This window comes from Monodelphis domestica, chromosome 6 (assembly GCF_027887165.1).
Source record: "Monodelphis domestica isolate mMonDom1 chromosome 6, mMonDom1.pri, whole genome shotgun sequence".
Taxonomy (NCBI): Eukaryota; Metazoa; Chordata; class Mammalia; order Didelphimorphia; family Didelphidae; genus Monodelphis; species Monodelphis domestica.
In genome coordinates this window covers 173,335,523-173,355,329 of record NC_077232.1, presented here as the reverse complement: position 1 = coordinate 173,355,329, position 19,807 = coordinate 173,335,523, and the positions used below count along the sequence as shown (strand labels likewise).

Here is a 19,807-nt window from a genome sequence, read left to right as displayed (position 1 = left end):
AGTTTAAATGGACATTTAATTTAGAGACATTTTATATTTATCATAAGGTAGCAAGAAGTTGACTATAAGAATTCCATTGATCTATAAACAGACTTTTCTTTAAAGAAATTATTACTGTATAGCTATTTTCATTTAGACCTAGTCATTCTGTAATTAAAGGCTACTTTCATTTCAGTATTCTATTAAGGTCCTACTGTGTGCTACTCCCTAGCATATATAAAAATGAAACAAAATGCCTGCATTCAAGTAGCTCACATTTTAGTGGGGGAATAAGGCATGGTGAGCAGACAAAATATATAATTGATTATTTGAGGGGGAGAGACCACAAATAATTAGTGGGCTCAAGAAAGATCTCCTATGGGAGGCAGCACATAAACTGAGCCTTGAAGGACATCAGGGTTCTTAAGAGTTGAAGGTTAACATGGTAGGCAGCCTTTGTCAGGCATGGAGGCAGGAGATAGGATGTTCACTTTGAGGAAGAGTCAGGAGGCCAATTTAGCTGGAAGAAGTGAAGGGGAATCATGTGTAATAAGCTTGGAAAGGTGAGCAGAGGCCAGACTACGAAGGGCTCTAATGAGAGGCAGGGATGGAAGGAAGGGCAACCGAACATGCCTAGAGGGGAGAGACATGGTCCCATGATCATACAGACAACTTCACCCAAATGCTGCCCTGCAGTCTGGGCATGAGTGCTCGTGCCTCCACACTGTTACTCCCTCTTTTATCCAGGAAGTAATGTGACAACAAAGGCATATGCAGAGTAGAAGACTGAAGAGAATTCTAATTGCCCTAAGTCTGGATTTGTAAACTTTATGAAACACACTTGAAAAGGTTACTGAGGAAAACTGTAAAGTTTCTTTTCAATGAAATATTTAATTGAACAATTAACTACTCTAGGTTTAGGTCAGCTGACAGACAGAGAGGTGATATGGATGATTTGATTTCTGGAAATTCCATTAAATATTTTGTTACTGAGATGAAAAACTATCATAAAGAAAACAGGTCTATGGACCTGCCTCTTGACATATGAATTTGTCTCATTGGTACTTAAGATTCTGTCTTAAAGTTTTATCAGAGTATATTGTGAGCACAGAACATTTTCTGAATTACGATTTTATGTTTAGCAGGTATTCTTTAGGATTTCTCCTGCTCTTTGTATGGAAGAGACTTGCCTCTAGTTTTAGTGTTTCAAGGATTTGATTTGTATTTTAACAGGAAATATTGAAGTTTGTTTGCTATATAGAATTATAGGAGTTATATTTTATGTGGTCACTTATTGACATTCAGTGTACCTTACATGATTTCAGATTGATAAATAAGAATAAAGTAGCCATTTTAATGATTTTCATTTATCTACAATATAGTTCTTTTCCATTTATGCAGATACGAAGTAAATTTTCAAAATGGTATGGATTGTGGCGGTGCATACATTAAGCTTCTAACAGAAAATGATTATTTGAATCTGGTATGATATTTTGTTGAATTGATACATGTATTTAGTGAATATATTTGGTAAACTATGAAAAAATATTTTAAATTAAGGGTAATTGAAATAATTTCTGAAAAGTATTTTTAGAGGCAACTAAGTGACTCAGTGGATAGAGAGCCAACCTTGGAGTCAGGAAGACCCGAGTTCAAATGTGGTCTCAGATATTTTTAACTGTGAGACTGGGCAAGATGCCAATTGCTTAGGCCTTACCACTCTTCTGCCGCAGAATTAGTATCAGTTCTAAGACAGAAGGTAAAGGTGAAAGGAAGGAAGGAAGGAAAGAAGGCTATTTTTTTTAATCCAGTAAGAATAAATAATTTAGTCTGTAGTCTATAGTGTTCATAAAATTATTGCTTTAAAGTAATTTTTGGTATATTAAGGATTATTTTCTTTTATAAAATATCTTAAGGGACGAATGTTATATATACTAAGTAGAGAATAGTTCACTTAAATATTTTGTATTCCTTATTTAATATTATGACCTCTCTTTCATATTCCCTCCTTCCCCTCTCCCCAACCCCCTGCAGGAAAATTTCTTTGATAAAACACCCTATACTATTATGTTTGGACCAGATAAATGTGGAGAAGAGCATAAACTTCATTTTATCTTTAGATACAAACATCCTAAAACTGAAGTTTTTGAAGAGAAGCATGCTAAAGTTCCAAATGTAGACTTGAAAAAGTTTTTCACTGATAAGAAGACACATCTCTATACACTTGGTATATCCTTTTAATTTCATTTAAAGTAATCATTTAATAGACCAGGTTAGAAATGATATCATTTTGCTAAATATTTTAACCAGATTTTTATTATCTGTCAAAGCTATATTTTCATATACTCTTCTGAATTGGATTGCGGTTTCTGTGAGTTATAAAAAAAGACTATTCTTAAAATAGTTTATTCATAATTATTTTTTAAAATAAAACTTTCTTTGTTAAGAAGGACATAGGATTTATTTAGTGAACTCCTAAGTCATAATATAACCATTGGATTAATACCGTTCTTATATCATTCCTTATTTTGACTTTTGAAGTTTTTAATTCAATTTAGAGTCTAAAGCTATTTTCAGAATCTAAGTTATAGTAGGAAGAAAAGTGTTTTTTAGCAGATAATTGTTAGTTGTGTCTTCCTTCAAGATAGAATAGAATATAGTATTACTGAACACATTTTCTGCTAATGAAAGGATGCCACAAATCCATATTGATATATATATTTACTTTTTTAAAATGTGATGATATAAATTTCCTTATCCTAACTATCCCTCAAAGATCTTACAAGAAATGTCTAGGCTGAGAGAGTAGCTCACTTTCTCAATTTTATGCTGTTTAAGCAAGAAGATATAAATATATTTAAACTATTAAATAAGCTTAAAATTGCACTGACTTTTGGGACATTAGTTTTATTATGAAAACTGACAATTGAACCACTTAGTGTTTAGTTTAACCACAAGAGGGCATTGCTGGCTGAGTGCCTGACCCTTTTCATTCATGGGCTCCTCCCTTTCTATATATGGCAATTTGTTTGGTTTATGTGGATTTATTTAATTAAACTCTTGTATATTTTCCACATTATAAAGAAATACCATCTTTCTTTCCTCTCTCAGGAAGCCCAGCTCTTAGCTTGAACCTTTCCTTTTGTATTCATTGTAGTTGACCTCTCCCTGATGCCCCAGCTGCTGGCTGCAACCTTTTTGCAGTTTGCTTACAGCTTGTCTGTGCATGCTTGCTGTACCAAGTTCTCCAGAGGGTATAACAGCCCCCAAGTTCTGCCCTTCTTCAGAGGATCGTCTAGTGTAGTGCATTCTCCCAGGGATACCGTCCCCAGAGCCCCCGGGTGTTGATTCTGTGTAGTTTTTCGTACGTGGCTCTGGGATGGTGGCCAGTTATTGGACCTATCTCTTTTCTGATTAAAGGTTTGGTTTTTCCAACTGCTTTAGTAGTTCTGTGTTTTTCCCAGGTTAACATACCCATTGCCCACCTTTCCAAGAAATTTGGTTAACCTCAAAGGTCAGATCTCATCAATTTTAAGTATTGTAGCATCTTCCAGGCCTGAAGACTGCTTTCATTGTCTGGGAACCTTTGTCTTGTGATTCCAATTGAATATCTTGGTTGAATTACATGCACTGCATCTTGGCCGGGTAAGGGGGTTTCAAAGGTGGAGGTGTCCACGTGATGGGATCGGATTTTTTGACTATGTCATTGAGAGCCAATCAGAAGAAACACCTACATTGCTTGAGATTTTTCTGTCATCTTGCTAATTGTTGCAAAAGACTTCTTCCACCCTCGCTCAAGATCTTTAGTTATTGAGAGGCTGAAGGCTCAATTCATTGGTTACAGTCAACCTAAATAATAAACTGATTGTATTGGAATCCAGTCTCTAAGTTTACCTTCATTTTTAAACGTAACAGTTTTGAAGCAAATAAAATTCTGTTTTGGAGATGTGGAGTTTGAGACGCTTCTGGGATAGCAAGTTCAAAAGGTCAAGTAGTCATTCATAGAGCTTAGTAGAGAGATAGGGCTGGCTATAGTGATCTGCAAGTCACCCACCTAGAGGTACAAATTGAACCCATGAACTATGGAGGTCTTCCTATGAGAGTGAAAGAGAAAGAGAAGAGATCCCGGGACAGAGCCTCAAGCTGCATCACAGTTAGGGGGTGTGACAGTGACGTGGGGGAAATCTAGCCAAGGGGACCGAGGAGAGATCAGCCTGGAGAACCAGTGGAGAGAGATGTGGTGAAGCCGTAGGGCCATTTAGCAGAGGCCTTTGAGCTCTTGGGAACCAGCATCCAAATTTTAGTTTTCTCTTAAAAGTGGCTGGAGAGGAACTGAAGACAATTGGCAATTGTGTTCAACGATTGCACTTACATAGAATTATTACTGTACCGTTGTCAGTGGGCTTTATATAGGGAGTATCTCATTGCATCCTCACAAGCACTCCATGATAGAGATGCTTTAACTCCATTTTACAGAAACTTGTCTCAGATTGATTAAATGCCTTGTCCACCATCCACAGTCATCGGCGGGATATGAACTGACATGATTGCGCTTGCTTTAATCCAACCGGCTGCTTTGCTCTACTGCCTTTATTGAAGCTTCTCATGGAAACAAAAGCTCATTTTTCAAATAACAACAGACTGGTTTGTGCCAGGCACTGTGCTAAGCCCTGAGGATACAAAGAAAGACCAAAGAGAGTCCCTGCTCTGGAGCATAGTCTGAGTGGGGAGCAAATAGCAAACAACTGGGTACAAACTCTGCTTTCTTCAGGATAAATTGGAAATAATCAACCGAAGGGCACAAATATTAAGGGGATCAAGGAAGCCAGCATAGCCGGGAGGCAGTGATGAAAAGGAACAATGTTCTGTACCTTTGGGTCCCCATCTGTAAAGGGAAGGGGTGCTTTCTCATCTCTTTGGGGTCCAAGGTCAATCATCATCATTACCCAGCATTTAGTTTCATTTGTACTAGTAGCTATATTCTTAACATGAGAAAGACCAGACATGCAAAAATGCTATTTTGAAATGGAAATTTTGATCCTACTATCTTAATTTTCTTTGGCATATGGATAAAAAATTATATAAAAATATATAAAAATGTAAAAACCATGTCAATTGATATGTATTGATCCTCCAGAGTATTCTTAATTTCTGGTCCCTAGTGTTAACTGAGGTACTGCAGGCTCAAGAGCAAGAGGCAGTTCTTTGAATATGTGAATATTCCTTCCAGTATTGTAATTTGCAAACTCTTTACATTTTACCCTGTTCAGTATTCATTTGGGTCTTGTGTACCTTTCATAGCTTTTTATTTTTCACTGTACTAGAAGCTTTCCTCTAGGTTTCTGGATATTGCATTACAAATGAGTTCTAATTTGTTAGCCCTCAAAACTATGTTTGTTCTTTATATGTTAGCATATTTTAGTGCACGATTCTTACTTAATGACATGAGACTATTTATACATGTCCACTAGGGGTTAATAAACTGACTAATTCTTTGGAGATTTTGCTACTAGATATTTTTATAGAGACAGGTAAGTGGCACAGTTTATAAGAGTGCTATATCTGGAGTCAGAAAGGCTTGTTCAAATGTAGCCTCAGATACTTATTAGCTTTTTTACATGGGGCAAATCACTTAACCTCTATTTGCCTTAGTTTCCTCAACTTTAAAATGAGGCTAATAATACCTGCCTCTAAGGGTTGTTGTAAGAATCATATGAAATGTTTGTAAAGCACTTAGTACAAAACTTGGAATATAGTATGTGCTATATAGATACTAGCTACTATTGTTGTTATTATTGCTATTATCGTTATTTACTAATTAGAGATCTAGTGAAAGACATTTGTTTTACAGATGAGACAGCTCATTAAATTTCTTCATTATTTGCCCTCTGCCTCATGTAACCTCTCTATTTTTATAAAACTGGCAAGATTTTCTAGGCTTCTGAGAATGGTTACCATGGCATCTTTATATTTTATTTATTTGGGGGGAAGGGGAAGTTAACCTGACATAAACATCTCTGTTGATAAAAAAATATATCATTGTTGGAAGAAGGAATTTTAGTGAACAGTGGAGTAATTGTCATCTAAGTATTCTGCTAATGATAGGTACGTTGTTAAATATTACTTTGGAGAAATGCATAGTGATTCCTCATTCTGATGAAACTCTACTATAGATGACAGCATTGTGAAATAGTTTTTCTCCATAGCTTTGAAAAACTGATGTGAGGAAGTTGTATTTAATTCATTTGCAAAGAAAAGGTATTAGTGATCATTATAAATGTATTCATTTCAATGACCCTTTGATTCTTCTTTCACCTTTGTGGTGGACAACAGAAGCCTGAAATTCTGCTCACTGGCTGCAATTAGAACTGGCTGCAAACAGAACCAGGCAGCTTTTATTTTCTTTAAGCTACTCCAAGGATTTAAAAAAAAAAACATTTTATGTGTGTTATGTGAAAACGATTTACCTTTAGTGTAGAATATGTACCTTGACATATTGTTTAAGTAATGATAAGCTATTTTTCTGACCAGGCCTAATCTCTCACATTGTCTTTTTGTGATGGAAAAGTATGTTGGCTGGAGTTAAGTAGTAGTCTTTGTCTGTAGATTTGCTTGAGTATTCTTGAACTAAGTTCAATAAACTTGTTTTTTTTATAATATTTTGATAACTGTATTCCAAGAGAATTGGGTTAATGGAAACCTAATTAATTGTAATTGTAAGTAATTGTGGGTATTTTTTGCAGTTGTAAACATTCTGAGAAGGGACTCTTAGCCACCAAAAGGGAGACTTAACTACTATGACACACACATACAAAATGTCAAGAACTCATAAATTAGAGTGAAACTAATTAGTCATGCAGGACTCCCTTGGCTATTTCATTAAGCACTGTGCTCTAAAAACAGAGATTAAATATATTTCAATAGAGAAATGGTAACCCTTAGAACTTTGATACTTAGAGGAAAAAGAGATCAAATCAAAGTTCCCATGTGCTAGTTTGCTGAGTAGATGGAGGTAACATTTAATTCTTTACCTTTGTGTCCATCTTTCCATCCCTCCCAGAGAGCCATCTCTGGCTTAATTAAAATTCTCTTAAATTAAAATTTCTTTTTATCTCTTAAAATAAAATTTCTAAATCAACAACTAACATTTTAAAAGACTACTTATATATAGCATTTCATACTCATGGTCCCCCACCTCTTTAAAAAAAAAAAAGCAGGGCAGGGAGAAGGAAAAGTGTAGAGGTATCTAATTATCTCTCTTCTTTAGGATTTCATAGCATTCAGTTTTTATTATTTATTGTTGTGTATCATAGTCATGGCATATATTATTTTCTTGGTGTTGCTTTGTTTACTTTGCATCAATTCACATCAGTATTTGTACTTTTTGGTATTAATCATATTATAGCAATATTTCATTATATTCGTGTACCACAATTTGTTTAGTCATACTTCAATTGATGATTGGCTGCTTTGTTTCTATTTCTTTACTACAACAAAAAGTTTTGTTTTGTTTTTTTGCTATTGACTTCTTTGTGCAGTATGCCGAGCAATGGAATCTCTTGAGTCAAAGAGGATGAACATCAAATGTCTTCCCTCCAGGATTGACTTTTGTCATCTTTGCCTATTGCTAAGTTTTAGATAAAACCTTGGGACTATTTTGATGTGCATTTCTGTTATTGTTTGTGATTTGGATTTTTTTCATGTGGTTGTTTATAATTTGCAATTTTTCTTTGAGAATCACATATTATATCCTTTGACCACTTACCTATTGAAGAATAACTTTTAATCTTATGTTTTCATTATTTCTCTGCATATTTTAGGTATTATCCCCTTCTCAGAGATATTTATACTAATTTTTTCTCCCCGCTGCTTCCTTTCTTATCCTTGATAATTTTATTCATGCAAAACCTTTTCAATGTCAGCTTACATTTATTTTGATAATTTTGCATTATTGTGAAAATAACAAGAAATGATCATAAAGAATTTGGCAAGTGTTCTATTTTCTAAAATGTGTTTAAAATTATCTAAATGGCAGGATGTTATTCTAGTCGACCCAACGTACAATTTTTTCATTATTCTTTTAGGTAAAGAAAGTGTCCTATGTTATAATTCAGTGGTCTAGAACAGTAGTTCCCAGCCTAGGCTACCAGATGCTTGTCTAGAGTATGAAGATTATTTGGTAATATTTCCCATTGAAGTTAAATATTATTGTGTACATGTGAATGGTAAATTTGAGATTCTATTTCCTATCATCCTGATTAGGGAGTACAAGAAGATTTACCGAGAAAGCTAAATGAGCATGGAGACTGAACAAGTTTGGTGATCCCCTTGCTCCCAGGGTCAAAATCATAATGTAGGCTCAATTTTGCCTATCTCCATGCTGTTATTGCTATTCTCCAAGGGAGTGTCAGGATGTTAGCATTCGAATTCCAAACCATTATAATTCCTTTTTTAAAAAATGCCAATGATTTGGCTATATCTAGCAGGGAGAGAGAGAGCCAGATTTATAGTGAGTTGTGTGCATCCATTATTTCAATTCCAATTGCATTTTACCTAACCTTTACCAAATTAGAACTTTTTCGATTTGGCTTGCGATCAGTTTTTTGCCGTGCAAACTAACTATGTGTTCAAATTGGACTTTAGTGATGAGCCCAGATAATACATTTGAAGTGTATATTGACCAAGTGATTATAAACCAGGGAAGCCTTTTAGAGGATGTGGAACCTCCAATCAACCCTCCTAAAGAAATTGAAGACCCTAATGATAAAAAACCTGATGACTGGGATGATAGACTAGAAATCCCTGATAATACTTCTGTTAAACCAGAAGATTGGTAAGTTCTTGTTTTTTAAAATACAATTACACTTCATTTGTGGCTTGCACATATTATGTACTCAATAACTGCTTACTAAATCAGTGATGCAGTGAATGATGTTATTCTTTTTTACTTTTCTACGTTTTTGAATTTTGTATCAGTTTAAATACCAAAAGGCTTGATTTTGTTTTGAAGAAACTTTTTTAATGAAAATGTTTCTATGCAGTTCCCTTCCTTTTTAAAACAAAATATTATGAACATCACTTAACCTTATCTTTATGTCTCAGAATCATCATTATGGACATATGTTATTATACTTTAATATAATATCACAAGAATTACTGAAGTGCTTGAAGCTGAGTGGAATAGCTAGTTTCTAATCAGCCCTTGTTAAATTGGCCTTCTGATGTGTTATAAAAAGACTAGCCTATCGCTATTTCATCATTAGGAACCCTCAGGGGAAGATCTATTACATTTATAGTTTTGATTTAAGTCTTTAAAGCAAAAATCATGATATATAAGGCTGTGATATCCTTGCATCATACATTTGTCAAGCATCCAGAGGGAATATTAGTTTGACCTTTTTGTCCTACAAAGTCTGTTCTGAACTGAATATTAGATGACACATGATAAATTTCATTACTCCATTTCTTTGAACAATAAAACACTAAATATTACATTTTCCCTCCATCATTTGCAATCCTATCTAAGTAAAACTTCTCAATCTCAGTATAGGAACAAAATAATATAAAATGAAAAAACTAGGTTTGGGTTTGTCAGGAATTTGTACATAAAATTAGATTATGTGTTTAAGAAAAAGAATTATTTTCTTGACTTGAGATAAACCCTTAACTTTTGCCTGAATTTTGAAAGATGTGGTTTTTTAAATGGAAATAATACTGGGGTTCAGCAGATATAGAAATGAACTCTAAGGCATTATAATAGAATAATGCAATCTTAAAACTGAAACTGACTTCAGATAACAGCTAGTACAACCCATTTATTTTAACAAGGAAATTGTGACCCAAGGAAGTTAAGCTGTCTTAAGAATATATATAGTTGCTATAGAATAAAACCTAAATCTCTTGATTTCTAGCCTGAGCTAGGCCATGTTACTTGTTTTAAGTTTGGGGTGGGATGCAGCAAGAGAATACTTATTTATGATAATGCCTTCTATTTCAGATACCTGGGCTATAGGCAAAGGGTTTTTCATATAGCAGCAAGAACAACCTACTGTTTTTTTTTAATAAAGAAAAATAATGGGGAAAATTGCATATATACCAATACAAAGATGCATTATAAAATTAATTAAAACAGAATCATGTATACATCACATTTACTTTCCTATGTGGTGTCAATACTATTTTGTGAATATCAGATTTACTTTTCCAGTGGAGCAGGATGGTATTTTTTCAAAGCAGTTTTGATCTTCTGAAGTTTTGGTCTTCATAAAGGTATCGTTTCTGAAACAATTAAGAAAGCCTATCTGTGTAAATCATTGTAAATATTGTAGTTTAGTTGTTTTTTTTTTCTAAATGAGATAAGGAAGGGAACTGATTTTCTAATTCTCCTACTATTGCAAAAAAAAAAAAAACAACAACCCTCAAACCTGCAGGAAAAGCTTTCTAAGGAACTGTCTCAATGTTGAATACACTACCTTGAGAAGAGATAGTATATTTTACTCATCAGTGGATTGAAACCAGGATGTAGAGGATTATTACTCTGCTGTTTAGATGAAATGATCTCAAAAGTCCCTTCCCTCTCTAAAATTCAGTGACCCATAAATAATCCCATAATACATAAGGATAAATACTGCTATAATTTGTTATATAAAATGCTAAAAAAAATGTTCCCTTCAGCCACAACTATTAACCAACAGGGGAAATACTTAAATACTTAAAAGTTGTTCTTTAAAGTAATTTGAGTATATTTATTTAAATATTTACCTTTTAAAATTACATAGTATTAATTGTATATACATATAGCCTCTAAAAGAATTATGTATGGAAATTGAATTAAACAGTAGCAGCACATTTTGAGAATACATTGGATTTATAGTAATATTAAGTGATTCTCTGTTCAAAAGGGATGAAAGTCAGCCTTCTCAAATAGCAGATCCTGATGCTTTTAAACCTGTGGGCTGGCTTGATGATGAACCAGAATATATTGCAGATCCTAATGCTGAAAAACCTCCAGACTGGTAAGGATTCTTGAGTTCTGATTGTATATTTGTGGTCTTTTCCTCCCTTTTTTGGGTAACAAATATTTTACTCAATCTAGAGGAAAAACATGTGAAAACTACTTTTCACTTTTTTCTGATGTATTCATATCTACAGGAATGAAAACATGGATGGCAAATGGGAAGCCCCTCGTATTCCTAATCCAGCATGTGAGATTGGGTGTGGACATTGGCAGCCTCCCATGATTGACAATCCAAAATACAGAGGAAAATGGGAACCTCCAATGATTGATAACCCCAACTATCAGGTAATATTTACTTATTCCAGATTCTCAGGAAACATTTTTGTGATCTAATAGATAGTTTTGATTTTTTAAGTCCACACTGACTTCAGAAAATAAAGCATAAAAACATTTCATAGCTGCTTTATTAGGGCACAGTAGAGTTTTGTCAACTAACATTAAAAATGTTAAAACTGACTAATTTTCCAGTGTCAATTTAATACATTTGGAGACTTTATTTAAAAGAAAAAATTGCTGTGTTTTTTGTTTTTAGTTAGGTATAAAGCTTCATGTAGAAATATATTTCATTTCAAAATTAGCCCTAAGTAAAAGTATATACTGCCAGGCAGCATATATATAGATGAAAGGAAACTGATTCAGAAGAACTGGTTTAAGTTCGAGCTCTATCCCTGAGAGAAAAGAGTGACTGGAATCTAGACCTGTATTGGAATTATGACCCCCATATAGCAGCCTATGTAACCATGGATGACTCATTTCAATACTTTGGATCTCAGCTTCCTTCTCTATCACATATGGAACTTGGGGTTAGATGATCTCTATGGTTTCTTCTGGTGATAAATAATATGATCCTACTCTACTTACTAACTTAGTTATCTTGAGAGTCATTTAACTGGTTTGGCAAAATTGGAATTACACTGACTATCCCACCAATTTAATTGGACTGTGCCTGAGGACCAGATGAGATAGAGGAAAAAATTCTGTAATCAGTAAAGTACTATATCGACATGTTACTTTGTTATAGTTTTATAACTAGAGGGCCACATTTAATTATTAAGAACACATGTTTTAGGAGTTATCAAAGAACAAAATCAATCTTTTTATCTGATTTAACATATTAGTAACTTTTCATTAAATATTTGATTTTTTATTACCAATTATACCCTACCACTTTTCTTTCTCAGTTTTTATAATTGATAATACAAATACTAATTTTTTATTAGTGACATAAGGGAGTAATGTAACTACTGCTTTTTTATTATACTTAAATTTTAATGTCACAGTTTTTCTGTCTTAGAATGCTAAATTGTATATTAATTTTTATTTTAAATTTTGGTATTTTAATGATTTATTGTCAATTTTTGTGTTGCTAGTATTACTATTTTATATTATTTCTACTTTATGGATAGTTTGACAGTTTATGAATAGAGAAAAAATTTGGAGTAAATTTGGGCACTTCTGAAAAATGTCTTCCTTAGAGTGGCCTTATAAAACAATTCATAAAATTTCTTCAACTACACATACTTTAATATATGAGAAATTTTGTCTTTGTGGCTACTATTCAATACCAGTTCAGACTGTAATTTTTGCATGTTGTAATTTTCTAGTTTGCTATGGTCAAAAAAAATGACTATTTTGGATTTTCAGAATAAAATTAAGTTACTGAGTAAATATTTTATATACATATGCCTGTGGGCATATCACCTAACTAAAACATTTTAGAATTCTTCTATTTTTTAAAATTTTGTATAGTATCTTTTATGTTAAACTCAACGTGTTGCCCAGATAACTGAAAATGCCTACAATATTTTAGTATTGTTATTGGAAAATAGGACAAAATAAGGACAAATTATCTGACTAATGAAATAATTTAATCTAGCATACTCACTAACAAGCTGAGTAAAATTACTGATGTGCTTTGCACGTGTTGGGAGTTTCTAGTCCTAGCTCTATCCCTGACTAGAAGCAAATTGCTTGAATTACAGAACTCTAGTTTTCTCAACTTTTAAAATGAGGGTTTTGGTTCTGTGCTATCTAAGTTTCTTTTTCTTCTCTAAATTTTCCTCTAAAATTTTGAGTTTCTACACTTTTTCTCTTTTTTTCAAATTGTGTTAATGAAATGAATAAGTATTTATTAAGTACATAGTATGTGTAGGAAGCACTGTGCTAAGCTCTGGGGATTCAAATAAAACGGCAATACAGATTGTTCTGAAAGAGCTAACATTCTCATGGAGAAGACCACACACATCTGGAAGGTTTTAAATGCAAGGTCCCATAGTCCATATAGTATAGCAACTAAGCAGATATTAATGCCTCTTCTTTAATGTTGTTTCCACTGAAAAAATGTTCATTTTTTGATGTAGAAGCATTTGACAGTACCAAGGAATTTAGTTGGCAAGAATTTTCAGGGGGTTTATGCCCCTTGTGGGAGCAGTGGCCGGGCTGCATCTTCATAGAAGCTGTTTGCCAGGGTGAGAGCTGAGGGCAGTAGGTTGGAAACATTACTCTTTCCAGGGCTTTTGTGTTCAGACTCCGGAGCCGTCTCCATTAGGATCAGTGGGGAAATGGAGGCAGTAGGGTTTTGATTTGCCCCTCACATATTGCCTCCTCCTCCTCAGGGTCCTGTGCTGCTTCAGTCAGGCTGACAGACCTGTCCTGTGTGTGGCAGATGGTGGGGGTTCCTGGCCCCTTCTCCACAATTGTTGCTTTCTTTGGGTGATGTTTATGCAGATTGGGTTGGAAGGCAGGACTGGTGGTTGGAGTAATGTCGCCACTTCTAGGGCCCTTGAGCTTGTTCCTGTTGCTAGCTGTTGGTTAACAGTTGTTGCGTGTAACAGTGAGGAAGATGAATCCCCTCCCAACAGTGATTTCTCCCTTTAATGGTGTCTATGGGGCATTCATTTATTAGGAAGACTGGTAGTTTGGGGGACACTATCTTCACAAGGCTTTTGAAGTCAGGGTTCTGGGCTGTCTCCATTACTGTATGAGAATAGATGGTGGTCAAGGTGGTGATTTCACTTGCCTTACACATGCTAACACACCTCTCTTTGGTTCTTTGCTCTTTCAGCTAGAATGACTAATGTATTTAAATAGATATTTCTTTTTATAAATTATTTCAGCTTACTCCTGGCAATTAGATATATAAACCTTATCTACTTCTGGTTTTGTTTTGTTTTTTCACACAGGGAGAATGGACCCCTCGAAAAATTCCAAATCCAGATTATTTTGAGGATAGGAATCCATTTCTTCTGACTTCTTTTAGTGCTCTTGGCTTAGAATTGTGGTCCATGACATCTGACATCTACTTCGATAATTTTATCATCTGTTCAGATAAAGAAATAGCAGATCATTGGGCTGAAGATAGTTGGATGGTGAAAAAATTGGTAGCAAGAGCTAATGAGGTATAGTATGGACTAGAATATTAATTATTATATAATTATTATTGATATAATTCCACATGGAATTTTTAATAAAATGATGAAAATTTTTCTGTTAAAAGATAAGTAAAAATATAAAAACTAAAACTTTGATAAAACTTACTTTATTTGGGCATGATATATTTAATTTGTCCTTTGTGATATATTTTAAATGGATGTTCTTAAGTTTATTTAGTTTAAAATGGTATCTTTTTCTTATGAGACATTTTTTTCCTTTTTTTCTAAGTGTAATTTCTTATCATTAATCTTACTTCTGACTCTGTAAGATCAAAGCACTGAAACTTTTTATAAAAACATTGAAAAGCCCCATAGATGTTAAATTTTATTTAATTATTAAAAGTGTATATAATAATTATAAATCTTACATGTAGATCTGACCAGCCACCTCTCTGCTAATTGAGTTCCAGTGGCTTTCATTTATCCCCAAGATCAAATATAAAGTCATCTGTTGGCATTTAAGTCTCTTTGTGACCTGGTGCCTTCCTACTTTTCCATTCTTCTTATATCTTTCTCTCCTTCATGTATTTATACACTAGCCTCCCTCAAGTTGTTTGAATAGCTCACTTCCCCATCTCTACATCTTTGCATAGTGGATGCTCTAGTGCCCCACCTCTCCATACTCATGTCCCCTAGATTGCTTCCGAACGCAGCTCAGATTCCATTTTCTTCAGGAGATCTTTCTCAGTCCACCCAGTGGTTTTGCAACGGACATGATGGACATATTGGGAAAAAAATCACTATGGAGATAATTACAGTTTATGTGCTACCTAAAATACATCTTTTGTAAAAGGCAGGGAAATAGAGAAATTCTTTACCATTAAATAGGAATTTTAGAAATGGGCTGGGAGATCCAAAGTTTGAGTAGTCAAAGAAGACCTTGAAGAGGCAACAGGATACAAGTTAAACATTTAAGGATACATGTAATGATACGAACAGGCAGTCATTTGACTAGCTAGTAATAGTCTAAGAGGCTAAAACAGAAGATTCCTGACTGGGCAACAAAGCACATTCATTATTTTACCTTACTTGGTAGGTAAATATGTATTCTTTGGCATCTGGAAGATAAATAAGGCTGGAGCAAAGGATTTTGGTAAATTAATAAAAGGTTAGCCTAAATTATGCAAAACCTTGAAAACTAGTGTTTTGGGCTAGGCCTAATGCTAGTCCTTTGGCAGTTTATGCTTAACATCAGAATAAAATGAGGCACTTGCAGGTCATTCAGTAGTTAAGTAGAATTGCTTTGCCAAAGCAGGAAGAGGAGATTCAATAGAGATGGATATGGACACGTTGAGTTGATTCAGCTCATCAAAGTTCTACTTCTTCCAAAGTGCTCATCAGAGTCCAACAGCCAAACATCAGAGGACACAAGCTCTTTGTGGAAGTTTTATACTCAGATAGTCAAGTAAAATCAGTGTATATGTTTAAGTGCTTTGTTACAAGTGGGCATAGTATATTCCATGCGCTAATTGAGAAAGTGGTGAAGGGTCGTACATGTCATGTTTGAGGAAGAGAGAGAAGGTTAGTGTGGCTAGATCTTAGTGCAGGAAAAGAGGTGCAGAGTTATTTCTTTAGAAGGCTGAAAAGAAAAATTGGGGTGAAGTTGTGTAGAGTTTTAAAAGCTAAATAGGATGTTTTTAATCGTAGAAGCAATAACTACTGGAGAATATTGAATAGGGTAATCATGCTTAAGGAAAACTTAAGGCAGCAAGGAGACTAATTAGAAAGAGATGGTTGCCATAGGATAGTAGTAGTCTCTCGGTAACCGAGGATGACGATTGTCTTTGTGCGTTTTTGTGCACAAAGACACTTGTGGGTGAAGGAGATTTAAGTGGAAGTTGATGCACAGAGACAGTCCCACTCTCTTGGCGTTGGAAGCCTGGGTCCAGTGGCACGAAAAGTCGTTACACCTGGAGACTTCCTGAGCTGCATTGGATGGCCGTGTTGTCCTTTGTGCTCCAACACTCCCTGAGCACCCCACAGTGCTTTGCTGCGTCGCCATCTCAGCCGTTGAACCTTCTTGTTGGTTTCTTCCGTCTGTTCGGCCGAAGCAGTCTTCACATGCTGGGTGAGCAAAGCCCTGGTTCACCAGGGGTCGGCGACCCGATGGCTATCCTCACAAGGTTTAGTTGGCCTGTCAAAGCTGTTGCCAGGGGTGTGGCCGCTGCCACATGCTAGCAACTACTGGGAGCCACAAGTGAGAGCTGGGTGTCAGGTGAGGGTCAGAGGCTGGAGAGCTGCCCTAGGAGGGCACAACAAGTCCTCCATACCAGAGATACTACCCCTCCCTGAGCACCCCATACACCCCAGCCATAGTATAGGGCTTTAACTGTGACAGTTATCTGTATGAATGAAGAGATATCAGAGTGAAGTGATGTGAAGATAGAAATACCAGGATTTTGTCAATCGATTGGTTATATGGGCTAAGGGAAAGTAAGGAATATAAGATAATGTCAATATAACAAGCCTGCCTGACTAGGCTTTCTAGTGGGGGATGGTGCCTTCTGTTTGGGCTTTCTTGAAGTAGGGAAATAGAGAAGAGGAGGATTTTCAGGGAAAGAAGACTTCAATTTTAGACTCTATTGAGTTTAAGCTATTTTCTAGCTATTCAATTTAGAAGAAGGATTAAAAACAAAAAAACATGGTATTCAATTGAAGTAACTATCCAAGGGGCAATTGGTGGTGAGAGACTAAAGCTGGGTAGAGAAAAATACAGACATACGCAATGCACTCATACATATGAATAGATGTGTATTTTTGTTTGTTGTCAGCAGAGAGATGATAGTTAAACCCACTGGAGCTGTTAAGAAATGACAGTTAAACCCACTGGTGCCAAGAGAAAAAGTACAGGGGGCCTTGGATAGAGTTTGGGGAACATCAAAGGAAAGGAAACTTGAGAAAGTATTCAAATATGGAGGAAAGCCAGGAGTAATGGACATCATGAGGAGGAAAAGGCAGCAGGGTAGTTGAGAAAGATGAAGACTGAGATATTAGATTTGGCAGTGAAGAGGTCATTGAAAACTCTAGAGAGCAGCTTCAGTTGAATGGTAAGGTTTGAAACTAGATTAGGAAGATTTGAAGTGAAGAAATAGAGGTAGTGATTGTAGACAGTTTTCTCAAGGCATTTGACTTAGAAAGAAAGGAGAGATACAGAAGGATAGGTCGAGTGGGGTTGGTTGGGAAGGGTCTAGTGAAGGAGTTTTTATTTTAATTGGTTTTAAGGATGGTGAAGATATATATATATATATATGAAAGTGGTAGGGAAAGAACCCATAGATGGAGGTTGAAGATGAGAGAGTGGGATAATCAAGGATCTAAAAAAACTTGTACACTTTACATTTACATTACTTTCCATGACTCCCATTACTCCTGGCTTTCCTCCATGTTTGAATACTTCTCAAGTCTCCTTTGATGTTCCCCAAACTCTATCCAAGGCCCCCTGTACTTTTTCTCTTGGCACTTCACTGGGTCCAGTAGGTTTAATTAGCATTTCTCTGCTGACAACTAACAAACAGATACTTATGTTACATTAAAATTTTAGAGCGCACATCAATATCAAATTAGAAGAAAATAAAACTGAGAAAATACAGCATTCAATTGAGAGGGAACTGCAATTTAACCCAAACTATGGTTATAAAGAAAATGGAAATGAGAGAGGGGGGTGGAACACCAGCAAGACCACTCTTTTAACCTTACAGTCCCAGTAATATCGGTGTATTATGTGTGAGGAAATAGAAAGAACACAGAAGAAAACAAAGCTAGGAAAAACAAATGGACTACACCAAACCTTTAAGGGATCATCCTGGAGGTCATAATGTTCAAGATGACTAAAAAGAGGGAGGATATAAGTAAATCCTTGGGGAAAGTCAGGCTAATTGTAGAATTTCTTAGAAGAAAGAGGCTGTTTGAATGAAAGGTACAATTATTATGACATGACTTTAGGACCAACCTCTTTGAAAAGGCACAGTATATCTGGAGAGATACAGCTTTATATGTAGCCTATGAATAGGAATTGTAGTGTCCTAGGATTTTCCTGGAATTAAAATTTTCCTGTCCACAATTTAAATTCTAATTATTCTCTGTGGCAAAACAAACATTTCTATTTTTCTCTTTTCTAGCTCTTCTGTGGTTTCAAATACTTAAAAAAAATCTTATCTAACAATGTTTATGGTTCTTAATTTTAAAAAAATTTCAGGTTAACAAGTATTTTAAAAAATTAATGTCCTTCCTTAGCAAATTTCAAAACAAAACAAATAAAAGTCAAATTCCCTATAAATCTTTACACAGTTTCTGGCAAAACAAATTCCCACATTATGCAAAAAATGTTATGTCTTTTTCTGATTTTAGAGTTGTATGTTTCATTTCATTCTTTTGTATTCATTTCAGAATTCTAAAGTATTTTAGAGTTGTTTTTCTCTGTTATCATTATTGTAATTCTCAATATTCTGCTCACTTCATTCTGCATAATTTCCTAAGTCTTCCCATTTTCCTCCAAAATTATCCATTTCATCATTTCTTATGGAAATTTTCTTATTCCATTACATTCATATAATTTCTACTGGACTTCTGTTCAATTTTCCTAATAGTTTTTGGCAAAATAAATGAAGTCCTTCCCCCACTAACCAGGTTCTTTTAGTTTATGCTACTACTGTGTTTGCTTCTTTATACTGTGGGCCTAATTTGAACCTGGATCAAATCATTTTAATGATTACTGCTTTGTTTGAAATCTGTTACTGATCTTCCCATTTTTTTCTTCATTACCCTTGATATGCTTTGTTTCCTCTAGGTACTTTGTAATTATTTTTATACCTCTATAAATATTCATTTGGTAGAATAAGTTAATTCATTTAGATAATATTGTCATTTTTATGATATTGGTTTGATCTACCTTGAGCAATTAATGTTTCTCCAGTTATTTTGTCTGCACTTCTGCACAGAGTGTTTTGTAGTTAGATGTTATATGTTCCCTGGAAAAATCTTAGTAGATAATCTCAAATATTTCATATCTTCTCCTTGAAACTCTTCTTGCTTGGTTTGCTGATTATATATTAGAATGCTGATGATTCATGTTGATTCATTTTACATCCTGTAACTTTGATGAAGTGATTAATTATTTTAATTTATTAGCCCATTCTCTAGGGTTCTTTAAGTATATATTATCATGTCATCTGCAGAGAACAGTAATTTTGTTCTCTCTGTATTCTTATTTTCTTTTTCTTGTTTTATTGCTATAGTTAGTTAAATAGTAATGGTGATAATGGATATCTGTACTTTATCTCTGTTCTTATTAGAAAGGCTTCTAACTTTTTTCTATTACATGTAATATTTGCTCTTGGATTTAGACAAAAACTTTACTATATTAATGAAAAATCCATTTATT

At 34.7% G+C, this 19,807-nt stretch overlaps 1 protein-coding gene across 1 annotated transcript in view; it reads left to right on the top strand.

The window, feature by feature from the left end:
* The window catches only part of CLGN (calmegin), a 79,738-nt gene that overhangs the window by 46,085 nt on the left and 13,846 nt on the right, over positions 1 to 19,807 (top strand). The window contains exons 6-11 of the mRNA XM_007496300.3: positions 1,381 to 1,462; positions 2,014 to 2,206; positions 8,623 to 8,812; positions 10,881 to 10,994; positions 11,131 to 11,281; positions 14,179 to 14,394. Coding sequence (XP_007496362.1) covers positions 1,381 to 1,462; positions 2,014 to 2,206; positions 8,623 to 8,812; positions 10,881 to 10,994; positions 11,131 to 11,281; positions 14,179 to 14,394 — 946 coding nt within the window. The remainder of the gene's footprint in view (positions 1 to 1,380; positions 1,463 to 2,013; positions 2,207 to 8,622; positions 8,813 to 10,880; positions 10,995 to 11,130; positions 11,282 to 14,178; positions 14,395 to 19,807) is intronic.